General features: G+C 43.3%; 1 protein-coding gene and 1 long non-coding RNA gene across 4 annotated transcripts in view; one reads left to right on the forward strand and one right to left on the reverse strand.

Moving 5' to 3' along the window:
• Positions 1 to 24,655, forward strand: part of TNR (tenascin R) — a 406,518-nt gene that overhangs the window by 372,320 nt on the left and 9,543 nt on the right. For all 3 annotated transcript variants that reach the window (XM_014845339.3, XM_070497987.1, XM_044758352.2), the window contains 3 exons: positions 14,548 to 14,699; positions 16,137 to 16,233; positions 20,761 to 20,922. In XM_014845339.3, coding sequence (XP_014700825.2) covers positions 14,548 to 14,699; positions 16,137 to 16,233; positions 20,761 to 20,922 — 411 coding nt within the window. The remainder of the gene's footprint in view (positions 1 to 14,547; positions 14,700 to 16,136; positions 16,234 to 20,760; positions 20,923 to 24,655) is intronic.
• LOC139042093 (uncharacterized) overlaps positions 22,856 to 24,655 on the reverse strand; it is a 104,484-nt gene continuing 102,684 nt past the window's right edge. The window contains exon 9 of the long non-coding RNA XR_011498327.1: positions 22,856 to 22,996. This is a non-coding gene — a long non-coding RNA (uncharacterized lncRNA). The remainder of the gene's footprint in view (positions 22,997 to 24,655) is intronic.

Consider the following 24,655-nt stretch of genomic DNA (forward strand, 5'->3'; position numbering starts at 1 on the left):
GGACACCAGATCAAATGCACCAAATGTCGCCAGGGGTTGTTTAGGGTGGTGAGATTGCAAATGAGGCCTCTTTTTCCTGCTTTTTATACTTTTCAATATCTTACAAAGTGTCTACAATGAGCACAGTAATCATAAAAACAATTTTTTAATTAAAAAAATTAAAATAAACCTTGGTCTTGCAACCAAGACAAGAATTCAAGACATGCTCCTATCAAGTGGAACTGGAAGGAGGACTCATCTCTTTTATCGGGCTGAAGTCAGTTATGCTCACACTCCCTGCCCTTTCAAGAGGTCTTGTCTCAACCGAGGTGCTACCGTCTTCTTGTTCAAGCCCTGCCCTGCACATTCACAGGTTAAATAAGGTTCTTCTGTGGTCCTCTTTTCCAAGCCACCACCCAAAGATCCATGTATTAGAGATTTCTACTGAATTAAGAACTTCTTTCCCATAGAAAGGACACAGATGACAGAAATGTAAATATAGCTCCCAATTTGCATATTTATTAGGTCTAAACCAATCATTTCGTCCCCATAATGCATGGGTTTCGATGCTTGCTCAGTGTAGTATGAGCTTTTAATTCCCATGCTAGTAATGCACAGATGCTGGCTGTGAGCTGTATGACAATATAGCTGAGGTTTCTGCAGTGTCTTGCTCCAGATGCCCCAGGGCTGAAAGAGACCCTGGCCTCTCTTAGATGAAGCTGCCCCAGGGGCTGTGCAACAGTTTGAGTCTGGGACCCCAAATCCAGCTAGGGGCTCAGCAAGATCCAATAAGCAGAGGGTTAACAATTCCCTGAAGTCTGGAGAGGACACCAGGGTAGTGGCTTTGTTTGGTAGACAGTGCAGAGGGACCATCAGGATGTTTTTAGGTGTTTATTTGTTTTTACAAGACTCCAATTGACACTGGGCTTCCATGGCATGACCAATACCAACTTGGAAAGGAGAACGCGGAAGAGCCCATGTTCCTGTACAGTGTAGTTACTGACCGAGCTGCTCCATGTAGAGTTTGGGATACCAGCAGAGGACTTGCCACTACTACAGTGGTACTTGGCAAAGACATGTCCATGTTTGGAAGCTTTTGCAGAGTTGTACCAGAAAACCCAAATTTGGATTTAAGTCACTGATGCATACCAAACACTGTCAGCTTTGTCTTGGAGACTTATCAGAACCCACTGAAATGAGTGGTTGCAGAATGAAAAGCTTGTGGACAGAGGTTATGCATGTGAAAGTGCCTTGCACAAAGCCTGGCACATAGCAGTCATAATCAGTGTTGGTTGAACTGAATGGTTTAATCCCAGCTGCAGAGCACAGAAGAGGGGTTTCTGGTGAAAGCAAGCTGTAGAAAGAGAGGATTCTCCATATCCCTCGCAGGGATGGCACAGGAAAGAGGCACTGCCTGCAGAATCTGATACCCAAAGTCCCTCTAATTTCAGGCTCCTTCTGCCACCCAAAATGCAAATTTCCTTGAATAAATTGCACTAAGTCTACAGTTATTTGCATGCCAATATTAATGAGTCTTCATTGCCTGTCCGACGTCCCTTCCCCTATCTTTTCTACCCCCCTCCCATTCCCTGCTCCCCAAGCCAAAAGCAAGCTTTATTAAAGAGGAAGAGAATACAAGGGTACCAGCATCCTAAGTATGGGGATCAGGATGTTGCCAAGAAGAGAAAGATTGGGGTTTGCTTGATAGGCAGCATGAGGCAGACTCCTTAAGGAGGAGTCTGGGAGGAGGGGCCTCCAGCGCCCTGGGCCCCCAGGTGTTTCTCATCCCAGGACTCCTCTGCTGGCCCCCATAGATCTCCCAAGATCCGAGATCAGGCTTCCTCTGGGAAGAGTGGTTGCAGCAGCAGCACCAGTGCCTGATTGCACCATTTGTGAGCCTACCCTCACGGTCAGCACATCCCAGCCCATCCTCTCCCTGTCCTTCTATCAGGACTAGCACTAACTTCCCACACACACCAGCAGCCACATAGCACACCCAGCAGGCTCCCTTTGTGGACTCCTTTTTGCCTAAAAAAAAGAAGAAAGGAAAGAAACAAAAACAAATAGCAGAGTATCCTCACTTACTTGAAAGATTGGAGCGCTTCCAGTCTGAACTCCATGAATTATTCCTGCTGAGCAAGAGGTCTGAGAACACCAGGGATCCTAAATGATGACAAATCAGGGCTGATGGATTTGGAGGCTAATTTCATTCTAGTAACCAGCATCCTTCCTGACTTCATTGACAGTGCCTGAGCTTTCCACTTAGCAGTATCCTGTTCTTAGGACCGGCTGATCTCAGCTGATCGTTCTAAGCATTTTTTATGCTTTGTCTTATGGAACAAAAGAGCTTAAAGTTGGTCCCCAAAGTGGCCACCATCCATTGACAAACCCTCATCTCATCCTGGATGGGCCAAGAAAAGAAACTCATTTCAAGCAGATGCCTACTTAATGATCCGGAAGAGTTGGGATGTTAAAAAAATAAAATAAAAATAAAAGATAGAGAGAAAGAGAGAGAAAAGAGAAGAACTGGCCCCCACAAAACCTCAAAACCTCCTTTGATCAAGATATCTTCCCTTGTTGCATAACTGCCATATAACATAAGCCCATTTCATTCTTTCCATCATGATAATAGCTTCCTGTCCTCTTGTCTCTGGTGTTTGCACAAGACTCTGGGGAGAATTAAATACAAGAAGTATGGAAAATAAAAAACTCTGGATACATTATTTATAATTTACTGTCACCCAAAATTTCATCCAAGGTCTGCTTGTCTTTTAGAGACATGAATATAAATGAGGAAACAAATATTCCCCACAGAGCAACAGGGACTTGGTGAAATGATCTTCTGAGAGGCAGGTTTCATTGTCTCTTTTAATATTGTAAGAAGCAAACAAGGTACTCGCTAAAGCTTGTCCTCAGAGACAGTGAACGCTATAAAATAGGTTGTCTTGACCTTGAGGTTAAGTGAAGACAATCATTTGCTGAGGTACCCAGAGATGGATAATGAGTTTTCTTTATTGCCTTTGCTCCAGTCCCTGCTATCCACATCCAGGCTGAGCTGCTCTCTGAGGCTTTTTAGGAAAACTCCAGGAGTCTAATACAAGCTTCAGGTTTTGAGGTTATGAATATTAATGAAGATTGGCAAACGTTGGATTCTGGGACAATAGGTGGTGGATCATGCAAATCCACGTAGTTCTCAGTTGGAAAGGAAAGCCGAATGATCGCCGTCCACTGCTGTCTGTCTACACCACACTGCTTGTATGGGCCACACTTCCCTCTCACCAAGATAGGGAACTGAAGGGGCTTTTCTCTTGTCCGCTACTTAGAAACAGCTCAAGTTCTTGCTTCATTGAGACATGCAGACCCCTCAAAGGAGAATTTCACCTTCTTCTTTCTTTAGGACCTGACTGTCGGGAAGGAGGTAGGCACTCAGCATCCCATTTGAACAAAACATTCCCATGCATGTCCAACACAGGCAGATGGATGGGTGTCAGATGAGAAGCGTGAACTCATCATACTGCTCAGTTTATCTCATATCACTAATGTCAGTCTCCACAAGGTCCCTCTCTGTGTTTATTCATTCATTTCCTTTTACCCCCATCTTTTCTTCCACCTTCTTTGTGCAACCATTTTGATGTGTTAAATTTGTATCCTTTTGTTGTGTCTTTTAAAAATGTGTCCTTGTAAAATTGCTTTGAGTATAACATATTTTAAATGTGTGTAAATCGTATTGGATGACATAACTCATTCCCAGTTCTCCTATTTTTTACTCAGCACTGTTTTTAAGATCTATCCATGTTGTTATTCATGTGTACAGTCTTTTGCTTCCAACTGTTGCAAAATACTGCATGGTATGCACTCATCACATTTTACCTCTCCATTCTCCCAAAGAGAGACATCGGATTGTCTCCATCCTCCCACCACTACAAATGGTGCTGCAGTAAATACCTTGTATGTGTCCACTTATGAATCAGTGGGGCAATGCATTTGGGATATACACCCAGAAGAAGAATTACTGGGTTGTAGGGCATGTATTTACATAGTTTAACTAAGTTTTGTTCTCCTAAATGGCTGTACTAGTCTAGACTCCCTCCAACAGTGCAGTAGGTCTCCTATTTCCTAATGACATGCATCATTCCTAATGGCTTGACATGATTCAGCTTTGTAATTCTTGACAGTCTAATAGGCATAATTGATATTTCATTGTTCTAGTTGAATTTCTCTAAATAATAACAAGTCTGAGTTTAAACATCTCTTCATAAGCTTGCTAGACTTTCAAATTTCCTTTTTCTGTAAATTGCCTGTTCATATAGTTTGTCCATCTTTCTACCAGGGTTCCTGTGCTAGATAAGTATTAGCTCTTATTATTTGGGCTTTTGAAGTCTTTCTTAAGAAGTCTTTCCCTGCCTGCAGGATGCAAAAGTATTCTTCTATATGTTCTTCTATTAACTTTCTAGATATACGTTTTTATACTTAATCTATTTTTTATGTGTATTAGGTAAGGATACAGTTTTATTTTCCTTTCTATAGTGAGCCAATTTCCTCATTATCATTTTCTAAATAATCCATCTATTCTCCACTGATTGGTGGTGGTTTATTGTATATTAAGTTCCCATATGTAGGTGTATCTCTCTTTGAACTCTGAACTCCCTATTCGAGTCCACAGTCTATTTGTCTGTTCTTTTGCCAACAGTACATTGAGTTTTTATATCTAAGACTTAATATCTTAATAGCTTGTAGAACAAGTTTCCTCACTTTTCTTTTTCAAAGTTGACTTAGCTGTTTGGTGGCCTTTATTTTTTCATAGGCATCTCAGAATAAGTTTATCGACTTCCCTGAAAGAAACTTCAACTTGAATTTAGATTGGAATTGCAATGAATTTGTAAATTAATTTGGGGAGAACTGACATCTTTATAATATTAAGTCATCTCTTCTACAAGTATATGATGTATCTTCACTTATTCAAATCATCTTTACATTCTTGAATAGGATTTTGTTTTTCTATATAACATTCTTTATGTTCTTGGCTATTTTCTGAACACTTTGTAATTTTTTATTGCTTGATGACTTTTACTTAATTTTAAAAATATTTTCTAGTTGGTTATTGCTGATATGGAAAAATGCTATGGGTTTTTGTATATTGATCCCATATCTAGCAACGCTGCTGAACTCTCTTATTAATCCTAATTATCTATTTTATTCATGTTAATATTTTAGGTAAATGTTTTACATCAGTTACAAATAACAATAGTCTTATCTCTGTATTTCTAATTCGTATACCTCTTATTTACTTTTCTTTTCTTATCACATTAGCTAGGACCTCCAGAACTATATTAAACAGTAACAGAGATATTAGGTAACATTGCCCTGTTCCCATTCTTAAAGAGAATGCAACTAAAGCTTCATGTTGCATAATTTTTGCTAAGTATTCATTTTTAAACTCCTTTTTGATTAAAAAAAAGTTATTTAACCTTTTCCAAAATAAAATAAATATATAATTAGCTAACCTTAAATAAACAAGAATATTATTTGCTTAGGTTTGAAATTCAAAATATGTGTTGTTACAGAATTTTTTTCTATTCTAAGAGTTTTTGCCATGAATTTTGTTGTTAAATTTCATCAATGTCTTTTTTCTTCATCAATTTAATTAATAACATGATTTTTATTATTTAGCTTACTGATGAGGTGAATTACATGGATAGATTTTTTTTTTGATAGTTTTTTTTTACATCACTAGGAGAAACCTCACCTGGATATGATTTTTAATGCACCATTGGATTTGATTAGCTAGTATTTTGTTTGCTGTTCACATCTACAATCATAAATGAAATTTATAATTTTTTCTTGTACATACCTCCCTATTGTGTTTGTTCTGTTTTGTTTTGTTTTTTAAAGATTGGCACCTGAGCTAACATCTGTTGCCAATCTCTTTTTTTCTCCTCTTCTCCCCAAAGCCCCCCAGTACATAGTGGTATATTCTAGTTGTAGGTCCTTCTGGTTCTGCTATGTGGGACGCCACTTCAGCATGGCTTGATGAGTGGTGCTAGGTCTTTGCCCAGGATCCAAACCAGCAAAACCCTGGGCCACTAAAGCGGAGGACATGAATTTAACCACTCAGCCATGGGGCTGGCCCCACTTATTGCGTTTTGAAATCCATGTTTTACTAACTTCATTAAAAAAAACTGGACAGCTTTCACTCTTTTTTCCACTTTTTTGGAATAACTTAAGACAGAACTCATTCCTAAAACCACTTGGGCATATTTTGTTGTTGGTTTGTTTGTTTTCTTTTGTTTCTTTGTTTGTTTTTGAAATGTGAGATGTCTGATTAATACTTAGAAGTTTTTTAGCTAATTATTTATCCAATTCTTGGTTTCTTCTTGCACCAGTTTTGACCCTTTATAACTTTCTAGATATTTATTCCTTTCATCTGAGTTTTAGATTTTAGTAGCATAAAAATCTTCAAAAGACTTTTTATTCTCTACTGTATCTACAGCTATTTTCCCTTTTTCATTTTGGTTTTTCCAACTTCCTTCTTCATTTCTTGATCAATCTTGCCAGTGATTTATTTCTCTTAAATATTTTAAGAGAACCAGCTTTTAGATTTAAGATCCATATTCAGTTTTATTTATCTCTCTTGATTTCTTAAACATATCAACATAATATCTTCCCTCTAACAATCCGAATACCTGAGCATGCTTTCAAATCCCTTTGGACTCCTCCTTACTACCCATCCCTTTCACCTCCACCCAGACAAACCACGTTTACATTTTGGCTCTGGATTGTCATGAATAGGCTTTCTTTTTTCTCTTCTTTTATTATAGCCTTTGGTTTAAGACAAAAATAATAAATATTACTCAAGTGTTTACTCACCCTTACTTTTCATATCTCAGCATTTGTCACTTCTTAGCTGTGTGCTTACTCTACATTTTCAGTACAGGATTTTGTAAGGCAAAACTTCTGAAATCTCATATGCCTGAGGAAGTTGTTCTTTTTTTTTTTTTTACCGTATCCTCACATTTGAATTGCAATTTGATCAGAGATATAAAATGTTAGGTTCAAATATTTGTTTCCTTCATATTTTAAAATTTTATTCCATTGTCTTCTCATATGGAGTATTGCTATTAAGAAGTCTATGTTAATCTGATCTTTGTTCTTCTGTAGGCAGTCTGCTCTTTCTTTCTAGAAGCTTTTAGAATGTTTTTCTTTCTTTTTGACAATCTACACTTCAATATATGTCTTGGAGTTCATTTATCTTTTCATCTCCAGTTTCACACTCTATTAGTCCTTTAAATCTGAAGTGTTTTATCTTTAATTCTGAGACATATTTCTTTAAACATTTCCTCTTGTTTTTATTTTCCCTTTTCAGGACTTCTGTTAATTAGATGTTGGAATGTGTATTCTATCCTCCAAATAGCTTAGCTTTTTCTTTATGTTTTTTTTCTCTTTATCTTTACTTTTAGTCTTTTCAGAGTACTTCAGTCTGATCATCCAATTCATTTATTTATTTTCAGCCATATCTATCTCCCTCATTCATCCCATCTGTTGTATTCTTACTTTCAACTCTTACATTGTTCATACCTACTATTTCTACTTAATTCCTTAAGATTTCTGTTCTTTTTTCATATTGTTAATATCTTTCCTTACCTCCTTAAATAAATTAATTAAATTTAAAAAATTATCATGCTTAATTTAAACTTGGTCCATCTATTCTAATAATTCTTCCTCAGATGATTGATGTCAGACTGCCTGTGGTCTTTCTTTCACAGTAGTCTTACTGTTTAATGAATGGATATTCTGGCCTGTGAGCTCATGTTCCTTTGGGGTTCTCAGCTGCTCTCTCTGGTAATGTGTGTATTAGAGAAGAAGCAAGTACATGTGAAGGGGTAGGTAATGATTACTCTGTGACTGACCAGGGGAGAAGCAAGAACAGAACTTCAAGACTATCTTCTAACTTACCCTCTCTCCTTTTTGTACTGTTTTTATCTGGTTTTGGTATCAGAGTAATGCTGACCTTATTGACCGAGTTAGAAAATGCTCCCTCCTCTTCTATTTTCAGGAAGAAATTGTATAAGGGATCGTATTGGTGATATATTTTTTTTTAATGTTTGTAGAATTACCAGTGAAGCCACCTGGACCTGGAGATTCTTTTTCTAAGGGTTTTAACTACAGATCCAATTTCTTTAATAGTTATAGTACTACCCAGGTCATCCATTTCATCTTGGGTGACTTCTGGTAAATGGGGATTTTTAAGGAGTTGGTCCATTTCACCTAAGCTGTTGAATTTATTTATATGGAGTTGTTCATACTATTCAATAGGAAGGGATGTGCAATCCCTCTACAGGGAGGGCAATGAATTTTGTCAAACAGTAATACAATCTGCCATAGGTTACAAGATGACATTGTGAATTTTATAGAAGGACCTTATATGTCACTATATGCAGAATTTGATCTGTCTCATTTTTAATCATGTTGTCCCAAATTTTTTCAGAAAATCTAACTTTAATTCCCCTTTGGATAATCATTGGGGGATATAGTGCTCACATGGCATCATTTAAAAATATGAGTTGAGCATCTACTGTAGGTCAGACACTCTTCTAAGTGCTGAGGATAGAGGGATGAACAAGATAAGCCAGACGACTGCCCCCCTGAAACTTACATTCAAGGAGATGAGGCAGTGAGAAATAGACGAAAGAAGGAAGTAAGGTCATTTCAAATAGTGGTAACACTATAAAAAAATAAATAAACAGAGTAATGGAATAGAAACGGGTTTGAAGAGCTAACTCCTACGACAGGAAGACTTTCCTGATTGTCACCTGCTACTTCCTACCCCCATCCTAACCCTGACTTCAACTAGAGCAGTCAGAAAAGGCTGAGACATTTGAGCCCGGACTTGAATGACGAGACTGAATCACACAAAGAGGGCATTTCCGGCCCAGGGAAGGGTCATTACTTACCCCCAGGGAGGAATAAATTTGGCTTGTTCAACAAATTAAAAGAAAGCCAGTGAGAAAGGGGGAGTACAAGGCAGAGCCAGAGCATGCAGAGCTTTGTAGGCCATGGTAAGGATTTTAGATTTTGTTCTAATTTAGGTTTTATTCTAATTGGAGCCATTACATTGGAGAAGCCAGTAGAGGGTTTTCGGCAAGTGAGAGACAGGATGAGACAGGATCACATCTGCATTATAAAAAGATCATTCTGGTTAAAATATGGAGAATGGATGCAAGTGTTGCCAGAATGGCAGAGAGAGAGCAGGTAGGAGGCATTACCATCACCCAGCCCTCTCCGCCATATTGAATCAAGAACCACAGAGAAGGGTCAGGCTGGCAGCTGCCAGTCTGTGACCAACTAATCTGCCATGGAATTGAGTCTCCTGATATAAGTGAGTCCGAGGAATAGGAAGGCAAATTTTGTCAGAACATTTCTCTGCTATTTGGGTGCCTTTAGCTGATCTTCAAAGGGAAGATTTGGAAGCCTGTTGCATTTGCGCTTGGTGAATAGAAGGCAGGCCGTCTGCAGAGCTTAAAGACCTTCCTCAGCAACTCTGCTCAACATGAAGACATCTATGCTGTCTATTTCTCCACAGATTCTCCATTCCCATTACCTCCATAAAGACTGTTGTCACTTTCCTTCCTGGATTCCCCCTATACCTCCTGCATGAGGTCTTACCTCCAGCCTTACCTCTGCCTAGTTTATTCTCCACACCACAGTGAGAATGATCTTTCTATAAACTTGAGCTTAAAGTCCATCAATGGACTCTCCATCCTGTTTCTTTCAAGAGAAGGTCCAACTTCTTAAATGCTGTGATCCAGTTGCTCTTACCTCCCCAAGGCTCTCCCTCATCCATCCAACCCACCTCTTGCTCTTGTCTCCTGCCTAAACCTGCAGTTTCCCAAATGGGCCATGCTTTTCCACAGGCCTGGAACACCCTTCTTCCACCAATTTTTTGGCTAACTTCTACATCATTCCTAAAGAAGAAGCACTTTCTGATTCACACTTGCTAATCTCAGCTCCACTGCTCACCCCCACCCTCCCAGCCCCAGGCTTCATTGCATGTGCACTTCCATGTCTTGATAGCTCTCTATGTTTATCTCTTTTCCAGAGCATTCGAACTTAGGAGTGTATTTGTCTGTTACTCCTACCAGAGTATGAGCAACCTGAAAGAGGGGACTGTGTCTTTCTCTTCTTTATATTCCCATCTCTTAGCCCAGTAATTAGAATCCAACAGACACTTCCTATATGCTTGTTGAATGAATACACAAAATAACAAACAGGCAAATGAACTGGAAGATGCTGTGAAGGAGCCTAAGGTGTTAGGCTGGACAGCCCATGTGGGCTGAACTGATACCTTTGCCCTGTCCACAGCCTCAGACTGTGCCCCACAAACCTGCCAACCACAAACTCACTTCTGGGGGAAAAATCCAAGTGCTGGTGGCCAGAGGTGGTCTCACCTGGGCTTCTATGGAGCAGCACACTTCACTCTGCAGTTGCAGAGAGGCCTGCCAAGGCTGTTCTCAGAAACAGACACTGACATCACGGCTTCGGTCCTGATGCTAAGGCCATAAGAGTGGGAAGTGGGCAGACACTCGCCAAAGCCACTGACTCTGACCATTTTAAAGAGTGCATCCAAGAATACAAAGCAAGTCAGGGTCAGGATAGGGACAGAGAAAGTCTCTTCCTTCACTCCCAGCCGGCTGGGGACTATCTGTTTTTGCTGTTGGTCACGTAGCGCACTTCACTCTAATCAGCATCCAGCCTCCAGATGCCCAAAACAAACCAATTTCTGAGCAATTCTTCTGGTGAGTGCCCCAGTCCTGTTGATCTCACAATTACCTCTAGAAACACTTAACTGTGAGACATTTGAGGGCACTGATCACTTGGCATTGCTTTCCCCTTAACTTGGTGATCACCACAGCCTGTACTAGAAAAAGAAAGAAAGCCTCTCAGTTTTGCTCTTGGGCCTAACATTTCTGCCTTGGGAAAAATTAGTGAGATGATCTATGTTAAGGTTAAAGGTGAGTTTCTGATGATATGAGAGAGTATGACATCCAGAGAGCCAGGGATGCCTGAAATCTGCCCTGACCATCCCCTAAAAATGTCTGAAGACATGCAGTGAGCACAGTAGAACAGGAGTCAGGGTGTTCTCCATTAATAACTAAGCCCAAACCCAACAACCCCAAGGCAGAACTTCACGGTAAAAACTGGAACACAGGCTTAAACTCAAGGATAAATAGAGTCTCTTACCCCCTCTCACCCAGTCTAAATTTGGGGACCAGCCCACTCAAAACATACCTACTGAGAAAGTGAGAGGGAAGGACAGGGAGAAAGAAGGAAAGGGAGAAAGGGAAAGAAAGGAGGAAAGAGGAGAAAGAGAGAGAGAGAGAATGGGACCGAGACACTCAGTCTACTTATCCACTCAGCCATATGCATCTAGCAGAGAAAGCAGACTACTGGGCCCCTTGGGGGCACTCTCTAGCTTACTAATTCCCCTTCTTGGCCTCTCTGAGAAGAGGAAAATGTACCAGAGAAACAGTGGAGTTCAAATCCAGCTGCTCTTCAGACTCATCCGAGGAGCTTTGGGAAAACATGATTCCCCAACACCCGCCCTCTGACATTCTGATTCAGCAGGTCTGCTGCAGAACCCAGGAATCAGAATTTTAATAAAGTTTCCCATCTGGGAACAATTAGTGAGCCTCTCATCTGGTGAGAAGGAATAATAATTTGATCGAGGACTGGAGGTGCGAGGCAAAACTTTGGCAGCACTGAGGGCTGGAGGCGGGTGGAGAGGCATGGTTTCACGGTAAATGTCATGTCTTCTCCCAACGCCCAGGATGTGAAAATCCCAGATGGCTGCTCCTGGTATTCTGCACCAGCCAAAACCTTGTTGATTGTCTTCCCATTAATGCCACAGACTAAATTATAGTAAATCAAATCTATACACAACCAGGTGGCCTTGCAATTGTTAACAGTAAGGCAAGCACACACAGCAGCTACACAGTGGTCCCGCACGCATTTGGTGGGCGCGCACCCCGGGGCCGGAAGGAAGGAAGCACGACCCTCCTCTCCCAGGGTGCAGTCTGGGACCTTAATCCCGTCCAAACTTTTGACACCCCTTAGGTCACACTTTTTTCTTAAACTGATCTTATTCCCATTTTCTGACTTTAACAAATGAATCCCTCTTTTACATAACAGTCCTTCAGATATTTAAAAACCTTCTCATCTCCAGGGCGGGTCATCTCAGATTTTTGTCTTGGGTAGGTCTACCTTTAAAGCAATTCATACGTTGAGTCTTTTAAAAGTACCTATAATTAAACGTTAAATAATCTAGATTATCAATGTGAAGAAGCCTGTATAATATCATTTATTTACCTATTCTGAAGTTTGGTTTGCTTTTGTATGTGTATTTGTCTGAGGTTGTCGTTTTGAGGTTTGGGGCAAGATATTCCGCTGGGGACACGTTGGGTAGAGGGAGGAAATTTGGGGCTGAGTTGATTGAGGAGAAAGGGCTCTTCGTGCATAAGGTAGGAGTGAGCTGAGGACCAGGAACATTTTGTGCAGATCTTCTGAAATGAGAAACTCAGGCAGTAAGAGACGAGGCGAGAAAGGAAGGCAGACAGGCTGGTTGCTCCGGAGACCAGGTAGAGAATGACCTGGAAGCCAGGAAATAACCAAATAATCACAGAGCTCCCAAAGCAACAGGGAGAAGGGAAGGAGCTCGCTCACACCTGTCCCCTGAAACGGAATCGTGACCTCTAGGGACAGGTGGGATGAGGGACCCTAACGAGCTCCAGGACATGCTGGAGATGAAAGTTAAGAGCTTTTCCGCAGCTATTAAGGAAATCAGTTTTGGGGGGTAAAGATACTTATTTAGAACTTTTTGAGCTAACTTTAACCTTTGAGGTTTTATATGCTTATAAGATAGATACAGACATTAATCCTTTGCTGTGGAGAGATGGAGACCCAATGAACTGTATCATATGTTATGTTCCCTGTCTTAGCAGAGTGCAAGAAGCGCTTGACTTGGGTCTGAAAATTGAGCTCAAGTGACCGGAGGAAGTCATGTGATTTTTCTGAGTGCAGTTTCCTTCTCTGCAAAATAAGTCTTTGATCTGTAACAATCTGCCTTCCTCTCAAGTCTCTTGCAAGAACTGAATGGAAATAAAGGCATACTTTATAGAATGCAAGTTCCACAGAAATATATTGCTATTCCCTGATGTAACCATGCCTGAAGGAGGCGATGCCTTTGTTCTAAACTACCTTAAATGGGAACGCCCTTGACCATAGTGTGGCAGCAGGCTGCACTGTCTTCATGCTAGGAGGTGTTAACAGATCTCCGGAGGGCCCTTGCGTAAAGTCTACTGAGCCCCAACAACCTGTTCCTGACACAGGCTACTTCACTGATGATCTGTGACAGGGGTCTTAGATGACCTGGACATTCAGCAGGATTTTTATGTCACCTTCTTTGTGTAGCATTATGCTGTCACCTGCTCTGACCCACTGACTGACTCTCCAAATGGCCCTCCGTCACACCCGCAGTGCGCTGATTCTGCCACTAGGGGAGACTGTAGGGACTGACCCGTGAGGTCCCTCCCAGGCCTCTCTTCCTGACTCTGCTACGGTTGGTTGCAGGGGGCAGAACCACATCAACCACACCACACTCTTCATTGACCCAGAAGATTGTGGTATTTACAGAGCACCTAAGCTGCTTTCCCTCACGTGGCAAGCTCTGCCATTTACTTGCTCTGTGAGCTCCTGCAGTCCAGAAAAGCTCCTCCCACAAGATCTTTGCTTCTTGGCTTGCCTGCTAAGCATTAAAATTTGCCCTGAAGCTAAGCTCTTCAAGACACGTGGTTTAAGCTTCTCTTTCAGCTAATTAGATATTGTTCTACAAATTGGGCTGTTCTCTCTGAAAGATGAGGAGCAATTTATTTCCCCTGCCCTCTCCTTAAACTTAAACTGAACTGTGAAACATGGCCATTTGATTGTTTAGTCCAGTCCGATTGTTTTGCATGAGGAAGAGATATCCATCTTCTTGCTAACGCTGAGCGTGTTTGGGCATTCCTTACTGCTGCTGTGAAGAAGGCAGAAAGCTCGGCTGAGGGGCCTCTCGTCCTCTTGAAAGGTGGGCCCTACAGTGATCTATTGTGGCCCACGTGTCTGTAATGGTGGCCTGAGTAACCACTCAGTAACTGCAATCACACGCCTTTACCGTTGGGGGTGGGGGAGTGTGTTTATTATCTCCATCTTATTGATGAGAAAACTGATGCCCAGGGAATTCAGGCCACTTGCCCGAAGCCGGACAAATAGGTAAGTGGAGGAGCCAGACTGTGAACCCAGTTCTTTGGTCCTCAGATCCCATGAGACTATATATTGCATGATAAATCCAGCCTCAGTTGAAGAGGGGGGATGCAGGATGATGCAGGCTTCCCACACACAGTTTGAGATCCAGTGAGGATTTCTTACAGCTCTTGATGAAGCATCACGAGGCTCTCTAAAACCTTCTCTGATCCAACGGGCTCTGATGCATAGTGGGAAAGTGGATTCTTTCTGGAAATTGCCTCTTTTTGTGTGCAGGGGGCCGGATATTCCCGCATCCTCAAGACTGTGCCCAGCATTTGATGAATGGAGACACTCTGAGTGGGGTTTACACCATCTTCCTCAATGGAGAGCTAAGCCAGAAGTTACAGGTTTACTGTGACATGAGCACGGACGGGGGTGGCTGGATTGTAAGTACATGCGGCTGCCCATGCATGCAAACATCCTTGGCCTTCTAGTCCACCTGGCTCAGCACCTATGGACCCAGACTTCACCATCCTCTGGCCTTCCCTTCATCCACCCCCAATATGTCCAACTTAGGGCTTTTCATTGCCCTAAGGGCTCTTGTTCAGCAGCCCAACCCTAGCTTTGGCCAGGCCCATGAAGAAGAAGCTTAGTGAGGCTGCACTGGCCCGGCCCAATGAAGGGGCCCTAGAAAGACTGCACCTTCTGCCGGGACAGTTCATGCAGGAGGGTGCCAGGGAAGGGGACTAGGGGCTCACATAGGCCCAGGGGTCTTGCCTGCTGAAGACCATAGCTATAATAAAGGAAGAGAGCAGGCAACTCCTCTGCAGGAGGAGGTGAGCCTCTGTGGGGAGGTGATTAGGATCTTTCTACTGGAAGATTGCATATGGAGGAGCAGATGAGGGCCAGAACATGGATAGTCACCTTTAGTTACAAAGGCCACCCTGGTCCCATCCTTCCCTCCCCTCCCTGGCTCTTCCCCAGAGCTGTCACAGCCTTCAGGGAACACTAGTGGTTGGGAAAAGAGAGACACCATTTCCTGTCCCCACCCCCCTCCCATGTCTGATAGGGCAGTACACAGAGAAGAGAAAGGGCAACCTCACCAATGGTCCCACCTATCAGTGCTGGCCCCTGTGCAGGTGGGAGAGTTCCGGCAGCCTGGCCCCAGAGCAGCTCAGTGTTAACTGAGTCGGTGGGGGTGGAAAGCCAGCCCCTCCGCCTGCCCTCCTGTGGATCCCCCTTCCAGCGCTACTAATACACAGCGCCGGATTCTTCACGATGCAAAATGGATAGTTTTTGAATGGAGTTAAATAGTAGCTGTGCTCATAACAGCTACTCTTGGGAGGCATTTTCTTTTATGTTTCTGACATATTTGTGCCTCCTTCTTAAAACATAATTAGAAATTGAAGCCGAGGCTGATGTATTGGAGGTTAAATGAAATTAGCACTTAGCTTGGAAAGTGAATGACATGCAGTTCCTTTGCCTGCAATAGGATGACGACAGTTACGAGCTGATTTGAGGCTGGTCCCATTCTTCTGCTTTCTCGTGCATTCCGTGGTGCAAAAAGATTAATTTGTGAGCCAAGCCTATTTCCCTTGACTGCTTGGGGGTTTGATGTGTACCCTGAATCCTTTCTACATTGCAGGGATGCAAATTAGTGTCAACATCACACCCTGGCCTATTGATCTGGGGCCTCTGCCCTTCAAGAGAAGGGCTCTGAGCATCTCCTGCAAAAGCTGCTGTGAAAATCCCCAGCTCTGTATGCCCTGTTCCTTATGGGAGCATCATTGCCATTGCAGATATCACACTCAGTTATAGCAACTTTACTCATTAGAGTTTATTTTCCTTAGCATCTCTTTGTGGCTTACTCCTTCTCTTCACAGGTATTCCAGAGGCGGCAGAATGGCCAAACAGATTTTTTCCGGAAATGGGCTGAGTACCGTGTTGGCTTCGGGAACCTGGAGGATGAGTTTTGGCTGGGTAATGCCTCCTTTTTGCTTTCCCTTGGAGAGCAGCTCTGGCTTTTTGTCCACCTCCCTCCTCTCTGTGTCCCTCTGGGATTATCCGAAACCCCGCTGAGAAGTTGACAGCTTGTGAATTGCTTTCAGTACCTCTTGCTCCATTTGGCTCCACTATTGATCTGTTTTTATCTTATTGTGTTGTTTTCCTCTTTGCTCTGTCTCTTCCCATCCTCATTAATAGTCTCTTATGCTGATGGATCTTGACATGAGGCAACTACAAAGGGAGTGAGCTGCCTGGCGGGGGAGGGGACGCAGGGAGCAACAGGCCGGCTGGTCAGCTCTCAGAAGCCAGGCCCAGCCAGCCAGCCTGCAGGTCAGGAGAGAAATGAGGCAGTCACGCTGCTCTAGTTCCTTGGAGGAGTGTTATTACCTGACTTGAGAAGGGAAGGGAAAAAATGAAAATGGCATTAGAGGTGACCGGCAATTTCCTTGAGGTCTCACACAAGCAGGAGGTGTCGATTGAGAACCAAATTGGTGTGAGAAAGTAAACACACCCACCCTAGGCAGACAGCTGTGGAGCCAATCCCAGAAAGCAAGAGATTCATTCTTACCTGCATCTCCCTCTGGGTGAGGTTTTCATAGTGATTATAAAGGGAGGTGGAGGCAAGGCGAATAATTGTGTTTTATGTTTGTGGTCTCCTCTCTGTCTCCCCTGTCACTAACTCATCCAGGCCTCATCGTTTTTCTCCTGGATGCTCCTATAACAACCCCCTAACTAGCCTCCCTACCGCCAGAACCACCCATTGTCCACATGGCCACTAGAATCATCTTCCTCATACCCAAAATCTGAGTGACGGCTAACCCCACTTGTAAAACTTTTCAATGACTCCTTGTCACCACCAGGTGAAGGCCAAACACCTTAGCTAAGGTCCAAGGCCCGCTGTAACATACCTCTGGAGCCTGCTCCCACCGCTAACTACCTCAACCCAACCCAACACCAAACTCCAAACACTTAGAACTACTAATGTCGCCTCTGCGAGGACCACTGTGCCAGCTGACAATTCCCTCCCCTATGCACCTTGCTGTTCTGTGCATATTCAGAGACCCAAATACACATCTCTTCCTCCATAGAACATATCCTACCCATTTTTATCACCCTTTGCCTGTGGGAGAATCAGCTACTCTCTCTTTGTGGCCCCAATCACAGTGTCCATTTTCCTTTCTGTCTCTCTTGACTGTACTGTGTAAACTTGCTTCAGAGCTAGGACCACATCGTATTCATCTTTTAACCCCATTGCCTATTATGGTGACTGGAGATAGTAGGTCCCTAAGATATTTATATCAATCAGTCGACCAATGACAAGACTTTACTAAGAACCTATTAGATGCCCAGGTCTGTGTTTGCTGATGTAAATATTAAAAAATAAGGTAAAAAATCATACACAAACATAGAAAGAGATGTCAAGTGAATAGGAAAATATCCTTGCCTTCTAAGAGTTTGCAGACACCTTGGGAGACAAGTGTAATGCACATGAATTAATGCCCCCACAGCAGACAGTGCTCACGTTTCCCAAACCTCAGCCACTGTGTGACATTCTCACAACTTTTGTCATATCTGTGAAATATCTGAACCATCATGCACTTAAATTTTCTATATATCACTTGTTTTATTTAATCAAATCTATTGTTTTATGAAAATTGAGAACTATCGTGTACCGTAAATAAAAGGGAACCTCAAAGATAAATGCAATGAAAACAAATCAATATTAAAATTATCAAATGACAGATCAGTACGGAGGCTCCAAGTCTGTTGTTGTTGCTGCTGGTGGTGGTGTTAAAAATGGAGATTAGAAAGTTTTGGGTGTTAAACCACAAAGTACTAGAACCAAATTGAGACTGAGAGTTAAGATTAGGATCAGGGGTAAGTGTTCTCCTTAATGTATTAAGAAAGAGATAGAATTTGGAAATACCTTTTTCCCTATATGTCCAAAATTATTTAATCCTATTCCCAAAATATTTCTCATTTCATCAGAAATGCCATCTCGCCCTGGGAAACTCTGTACCAACCTATGAGCTACCAACAAGACAGCCATGGATATTCAAGGAAGAGTTTAGCTTCATGGAGAAGGCGTTGAGGGATGAGTAGGAAGAATGCAAGAGGGAAGGGGACACGAAAGGAGGGGAGGCAGGGATCCATTTGATCTGTGCAAAGGGACAGTGAAGAAAACATCCAACCAGAGGAAGGGTGCATGTCAGGGAAAGAAGAAAATGATGGTAGGTGGGTTGAATGAGGGCACATTATGGTTCTAAAGTGCAGAAGAGAAGTCTTGACTTACGGCCATAGGTAAAAGGGAGCCAGTGAGGCCTCTTAAACAGAGGCACAGCTTGATGATGTGTACTGTGGCAGCAATCCTCAGCTTGGGGGTGACATTATGACCCATGGTTTATGTCGTAAGTTGAAGCAAAGCCTGAGACCAGGATTCTTGTTCGAGTGACTTGTCGGGGGAGTGCTCTCAGGAGAAGAGGAATGGGGAAGGCAGGATAGAGCAGGGGAAAGTACAAACATAGGGTCTTGGTGGGAGACTAACTTCAGTCTGATCCTCAGGGAAGCTTTGGAGCATGAATTGCTACTCAGAGTTGGTCCCCACCAGGGCAAGGGGACCGGGCTTTTGTACCCCCCACATCAGGCATTGATGGAAGTCTGCCCCAAGGCTTGGGGGAGGGAGAGTGTAGCTTCCAGAGGGAAGTGACTCCCGTTTGGTCAAGGGCAATTATCCAATAAGGAAGCAGCTGTCAGTTATTAGCAGCCAACACTTTTATCAGCTGAGGGATGCAGCCACCATTCAATTCAGGGCATCTGGGCAGGGCACCAGCAGGCTCCAGTTCATCCACACAAGCACAAGTCTAGGGTCAGCAACCCAGCAAACAGCAGTCAAATAGCCTTTGACTTATAGTCAAGGTAATGCTTTAAATCTTAAACAGGATAGGGAAGCAGAAAGATCCAGGTGACCCTCGACCAATCATTTCACCTCTGTGGGTTCCAGCCTCCTTTTCCACAAAACAGAGACTAGCCTAAGTCATCTCTAAATTCCCTTCCATCTCTGCAATTCTTTGATTCTAAATCAGGGCATATTCTAGTGACATTAGCTGCCACAGCAAAGCAAGAGGATCCCAGTTCTGTAGGCAGATAGAGACCAGGAGGACTCAGAGGTGACTAGCAATGCAGGGTGAGTGGCTCCAAGTCTGGTCAAATAGGTCAAAATTGCCCAGCACAGCCAGCCAGGGCAAGCAGCCAAGAAAATACATATGATATGGTGATGGATGAAAATTAGACTATTAGGGCTGAGCACAATGAAGTATATTTGGGAATTGATAAAAACAATAATGTACACCTGAAATTAGACAATGTTATAAACCTTTATAATCCCCAAAAAATTACTTAAAAAAAAAAAAAGAAAATACATACGAGAACATATCACCAAGGAGAATCTGGGCTCTACCTGAACTCTGCACTCCCAGAGGTTTGCACATACAAGAATCTATTGGACCAAGGCCTGGGAAGCTGAGAGGCCAAAGAGAGTGAGTGAGTGAGGGTAACTGCCTGGAAAGACCAGTGAAGAGGCAGCAGTGCTAGCTGTAGCAGGTAGGTCAGAGAGAAAGGAAGTGGAGTCAGGAGGCAGGCGAGAGTATTCCCCAACCTGGTAACGGGAGCCTCAGGAGGGCCGGAGGCAGAGGAGAGGCAGTGTAATGAAAGTGAGAACCCCCTTCACAGGCTACCAGGAGACGGTAGGCTGTCCAGGTATCCTGGACCCCTAGGGCCCACCCTCACCTCCTCTGATCAGTGTTTCTACCTCTTGCTTCCTATCACCCACACCAAAGGATTCATGGCCATATGATGCCTCTTGTCATTTTCACCCCACACCATGGTTTGGAATAGGAGATGGTGGGCAACAGGGCCAGGAATCCTGAGGCTCAGGGCTCGTCAGTTACTGGGTCAAGACTAGATATTAGCACCCCTGACCTTCTCTGTGGTGGGAATTCATCAACAGACCTGGGCTGGCCTTTTTGCAGGAGAAATTTCAGAATCTGGCAGGGTCTGGGTTTTTTTGGTTTTTTGGTTTTGACTTTTGTTTTTTGGTAAGACTGATTGGCCATGATCTAACATCTGTTGCCAATCTTCCTTTTTTTTTTTTTCCTCCCCAAAGCTCCAGTACATAGGTCTATATCCTAGTTGTAGGTCATTCTAGTTCTTCAATGTGGTATCCCACCGCAGCATGGCTTGATGAGCAGAGAGTAGGTCCATGCCCGGGATCTGAACCAGTGAACCCTGGGCCACCGAAGTGGAGCATGTGAACTTAACCACTTGGCCACGGGGCCAGGCCCCTAGGGTCTGTTTGCTAACAACCTGGGAAGGGCTGAGGGCAAAAGCAATCTGGATATCCCACCTCCCCTCTATAACCTCTGTTATGAGGCCACAGTTGCCTTTTCCCTCCCATTTCCAAAGCCACTGCGGCCAGCTGACTGCATTCTCTGCTCTTCTCCACAGGGCTGGACAACATACACAGGATCACGTCGCAGGGCCGCTACGAGCTGCGCGTGGACATGCGGGACGGCCAGGAGGCCGCCTTTGCCTACTACGACAAGTTCTCCGTGGAGGACAGCAGAAGCCTGTACAAACTCCGCATAGGAGGCTACAATGGCACTGCAGGTACCTTGGCCCCTGAGCAGACCCCAGGGGCAATGGGCATGTGGCAGGACCAGGATGCCCACATTGTAGGCGCGAGCTGCACCAGGCAGTGGCAGCACCCACAGAGTTCATGAATTCCCTGCTAGCCAATGAGGAGGGCAGAGGGCCGGGAATCACTGCTCTCATCAAGGCTGTCCTAACCACTCGGGTGACCTGAAATCAAATTCTCAGGACTTCAGTTTCCTCATCCGGAAAACTGTGATAATGATGCTTGCTGTACTTCAGAGAAGTCAGAAAAAAATGCGATAAATGCAGTGAAAGTGCTTTTAAAGTTAAAAAAAAAATGCGCAATTTAAGGGCAAAGGATTATTTTTCTTGTCTAGATTAATCAATATGGGCTCTTATCCAATGAGAGCACAATCATCCATTGTCTGGGTAGAAATCTCCCCTGCAATGACATCTCAGAAAACCATCTTTGAACTAATGAGGATAAAACAGATCCCTCATATTCTGAGACGACCCCACCTCACCATCAGCAGTCATCATGACACTCCCATCAAGGGCCAGACAACAGCAGTTAAATGTTCCTCAGTGGCCACACTTCTTTTCATTCCTCCACAAGAGCCACACACACAGTCACGTTTTCTGTATAGATTCTTATGACATTTCTACTAAATAGAACAACTCTCCCTCTAAGCTCTGTTGCACTAATGGTTTTATTGGCACATAATATCAAGCCTGCTTCTTAGGCTTTGTCAGTCTGTTTCCTGAGTTCTATTGTAGCACATTTCATAAAACCTGCTTTGCCAAATATTCTGCTCTTTGATATATGGAGTTATTGGTCCTTTCGTTAACTCCAATTTTAGGACTAAATGCTAGTGTATAATTTTAGTAACATTTTTATGCCTCTTGGAATTAAGAAGATCATCAAGGTGTTTCCCTTCCAAACACTGCATCTGTCCAATTATTTCTTCTCAGCCAGGTATTGTTACTCCAAAGGGAAGACACACTTTCCTTTGTTATTGTTCATATTGGAGGTCATTCCCAATGGCAATCAGACCTGCTTGAAGCACCCCCAATAAAAGGTGCAATTGATCACACTTTGGGCATAAAACAGCCATGGAAATGGAGTGTATTAAACAAAATGTCAGACTAAATCGTTTCAAAAATAACCTGATGCTAACCATTCCATGGGATTAGAATTGTGCCTGTAGAAAAGCAGCTCTTATTTCTCCCACAGAAGGAGAGCAGGCCCTCCCACTTCCTCACGTGTCCTACCTTCCTCTTCACCTGCTCCAGGTCTCTGCTTTTTACCGTTTACCTTGGACCCAGTGGCTGCTGCCTCTTTGCAGCTCTATCTCGCTACCAGGCCCTGTAGCGGTCAGAATTGCTGGATTTAGTTCTACTCTCATGTCTCAGAGGCAAATCCTGCCAAAAATTTGGCCAATCATCATAAATTAATTACAACCTGATGACCTCTCACCTCACATATTTAGTTCATCTTCCTCAAAAGATGAAAACCTGGGCTTATGTAGGCTGCCACTTCTCCAGGCAACTCCACACAATGGTTGTTCTTTCTAGACCAGGTCTCTGGGGAGGAAGAGCCCATCCTCTCTTTCTGGCATTCACTATTGCCCAATTCTCTGGGCCTTTATTTTTAGTTGTTGCTCATTTTTACTGGCCCTGCTGGCAACAGTCCATCCCCATGGCATCTCATCCAAGTTCAGCCACTTCTCCTACCCCCATTTCTCAAGGCTCCAGAAATCCAAATCTCTAACCAGGACTCTCATTGGATTAGGACCGAAAATTCCAAATCAAGTTATCAACAAGAGGTTGTTGAACAAATCCTGGAAGTTCTTCGTACAAATTGTGGGGACTTAAGAGGCGTAAGACATAGCCTCTGCAAGAACTAAATATCTATTTAAAGAAAAGAAACAGTTAGGTAGTAACTCACCTCAAAAGAAATGGTACTCACATCCAGATTAATGGGCGTCCAGAGGAGGGGGGGTCTGGGTGGTTGAGGAAGGCTTCATGAAACCAGCAGCATTTGGCTGGGATCCTGATGGTAAGGGAGACACTCCAGGGAAGGCAAAGCCTGGAAGAGAACCCACGGAAGGAGCAGTTAATGTGGAGGGAGGGAAGGCGTGAAGGGCCTGGCTGCCCCGGCAGGGTGTGAGCTCAGAAGAAATAGAAGATTGGTGGAGTAGGCTGGAGCCAGATCCCAAAAGGCCTTAAAACTAAGAGTTCAGTATTAATATGGTGGGCAGTAGGAGCCATGGTGGGTCCTGAGTAGATAATGAAGGTGGGGTTGTAGGAGGATTCATTTGACAGCCATGAGCAGGATAAAGTAAATCTGAGAGAAGAGCAGAGACCAGTTTGAGCTGCTGCATTAATCCTAGTAGGAGATAACAGGAGCCTTGACTAATGCCAGGAATTAAGAGAAAGGTCTAAATCTGAACAGCAGTTTGAGAGGGAACAACCAGTACTTAGCTAATGTACTAAATATGTGAGGTGGATATATGAGGTAGAAATGGGACAGGGAGCAAGATTTGGGAAGGAACTAAGGACCAACATTGGGATCGTATATGAAACAGTGGCAGGCCACATTAGAGTGGAAGCTGGAGACAATTGTTCCAGGGGAGTAATAAGGGCAAATTCTAGGTTACAGAGGGATAAGCAGGAGATGAGAAGATAGGAATGTGGGTAGAGGCAACATAGTCAAGGAATTGATGGCACAGAAAAGGTCACTAGATAGTAGGATTAACCCAAGACCTTTTTAAGATAAGGAATATGAGTATGACTTAGGATTGGAGGAGATGAAAGTGCTAAAAAAAAAAAAAAGTATTAAAAAAAAGAAAAAGTAAGAAATATTTTTTGCCTTCTCTAGGACCTGGGGAGATGGGAAAAAATGAGTTGCAGGTAGTAAGATTAACTCTAGATGGACACAAAACTGATTCCTTGGAGACTAAGAGGGTAAGATGAAAAAGAGGGGATAAAGACAATGACATGCTGAGTTAGGGACCCAACTGGGCTGAGGGGATCAGGCATCCCCATAAAATAAAGATCATCCTCCTCAGGGTTTACTTGTCTTGGAAGCATTGGAGGCATTAAGTGGCCACTATGGTGTGGACTTAGAAGTCACAGAAGCAGAACTATGGTCTCTCCTAGCTTAAAGCAACCTCAGAAGCATCTAAGATAACTTTCACTCAAAAGCATGAGCCCCTTCACAACATCTCTAAGCACAAGTCCTGCCAAAAATGTGGTCAAGAGTTATAAATTAATTATAGTCTGACCCCTCATCTCGAATACTCAATTCAAATGAGTCCCCTGCACAGCATCCCAAGAAGAGAAGACCCAGCCTCTGTTTGCCACTGAGAGTAGAGATCTCACCACATCTCCAAGCAGTCTATCCCATTTGTGAATGGCTCTAATATTTAGGTGATTTCTCCTCATATATTTAGCCAAATTATGCCTCCTTACAAGTTTCTACCTACTGATTCTCATACATCACCAGAGAGTTCATTTAATTTTTTTTTACTCAATTGCCCATCAGATATTGGAGATAATGATCATGAACCTTGTCTCCCCTTCAAGCCTGCTCTTCCCCAAGATACAGCCCCAGTTTTCCCAACCACTTCTCCTCTGACACGGTTAGGACTTTTTTCATCATCCAGTTTCCTGTGAACAGGAACTCTTGTTTTCTGATGTCTTTCTTCACATGTGGCACCAAGTTCTAAATGGAGGGTTTTGAGTG

The sequence above is a fragment of the Equus asinus genome, chromosome 25 (genome assembly GCF_041296235.1).
Source record: "Equus asinus isolate D_3611 breed Donkey chromosome 25, EquAss-T2T_v2, whole genome shotgun sequence".
Classification (NCBI taxonomy): Eukaryota; Metazoa; Chordata; class Mammalia; order Perissodactyla; family Equidae; genus Equus; species Equus asinus.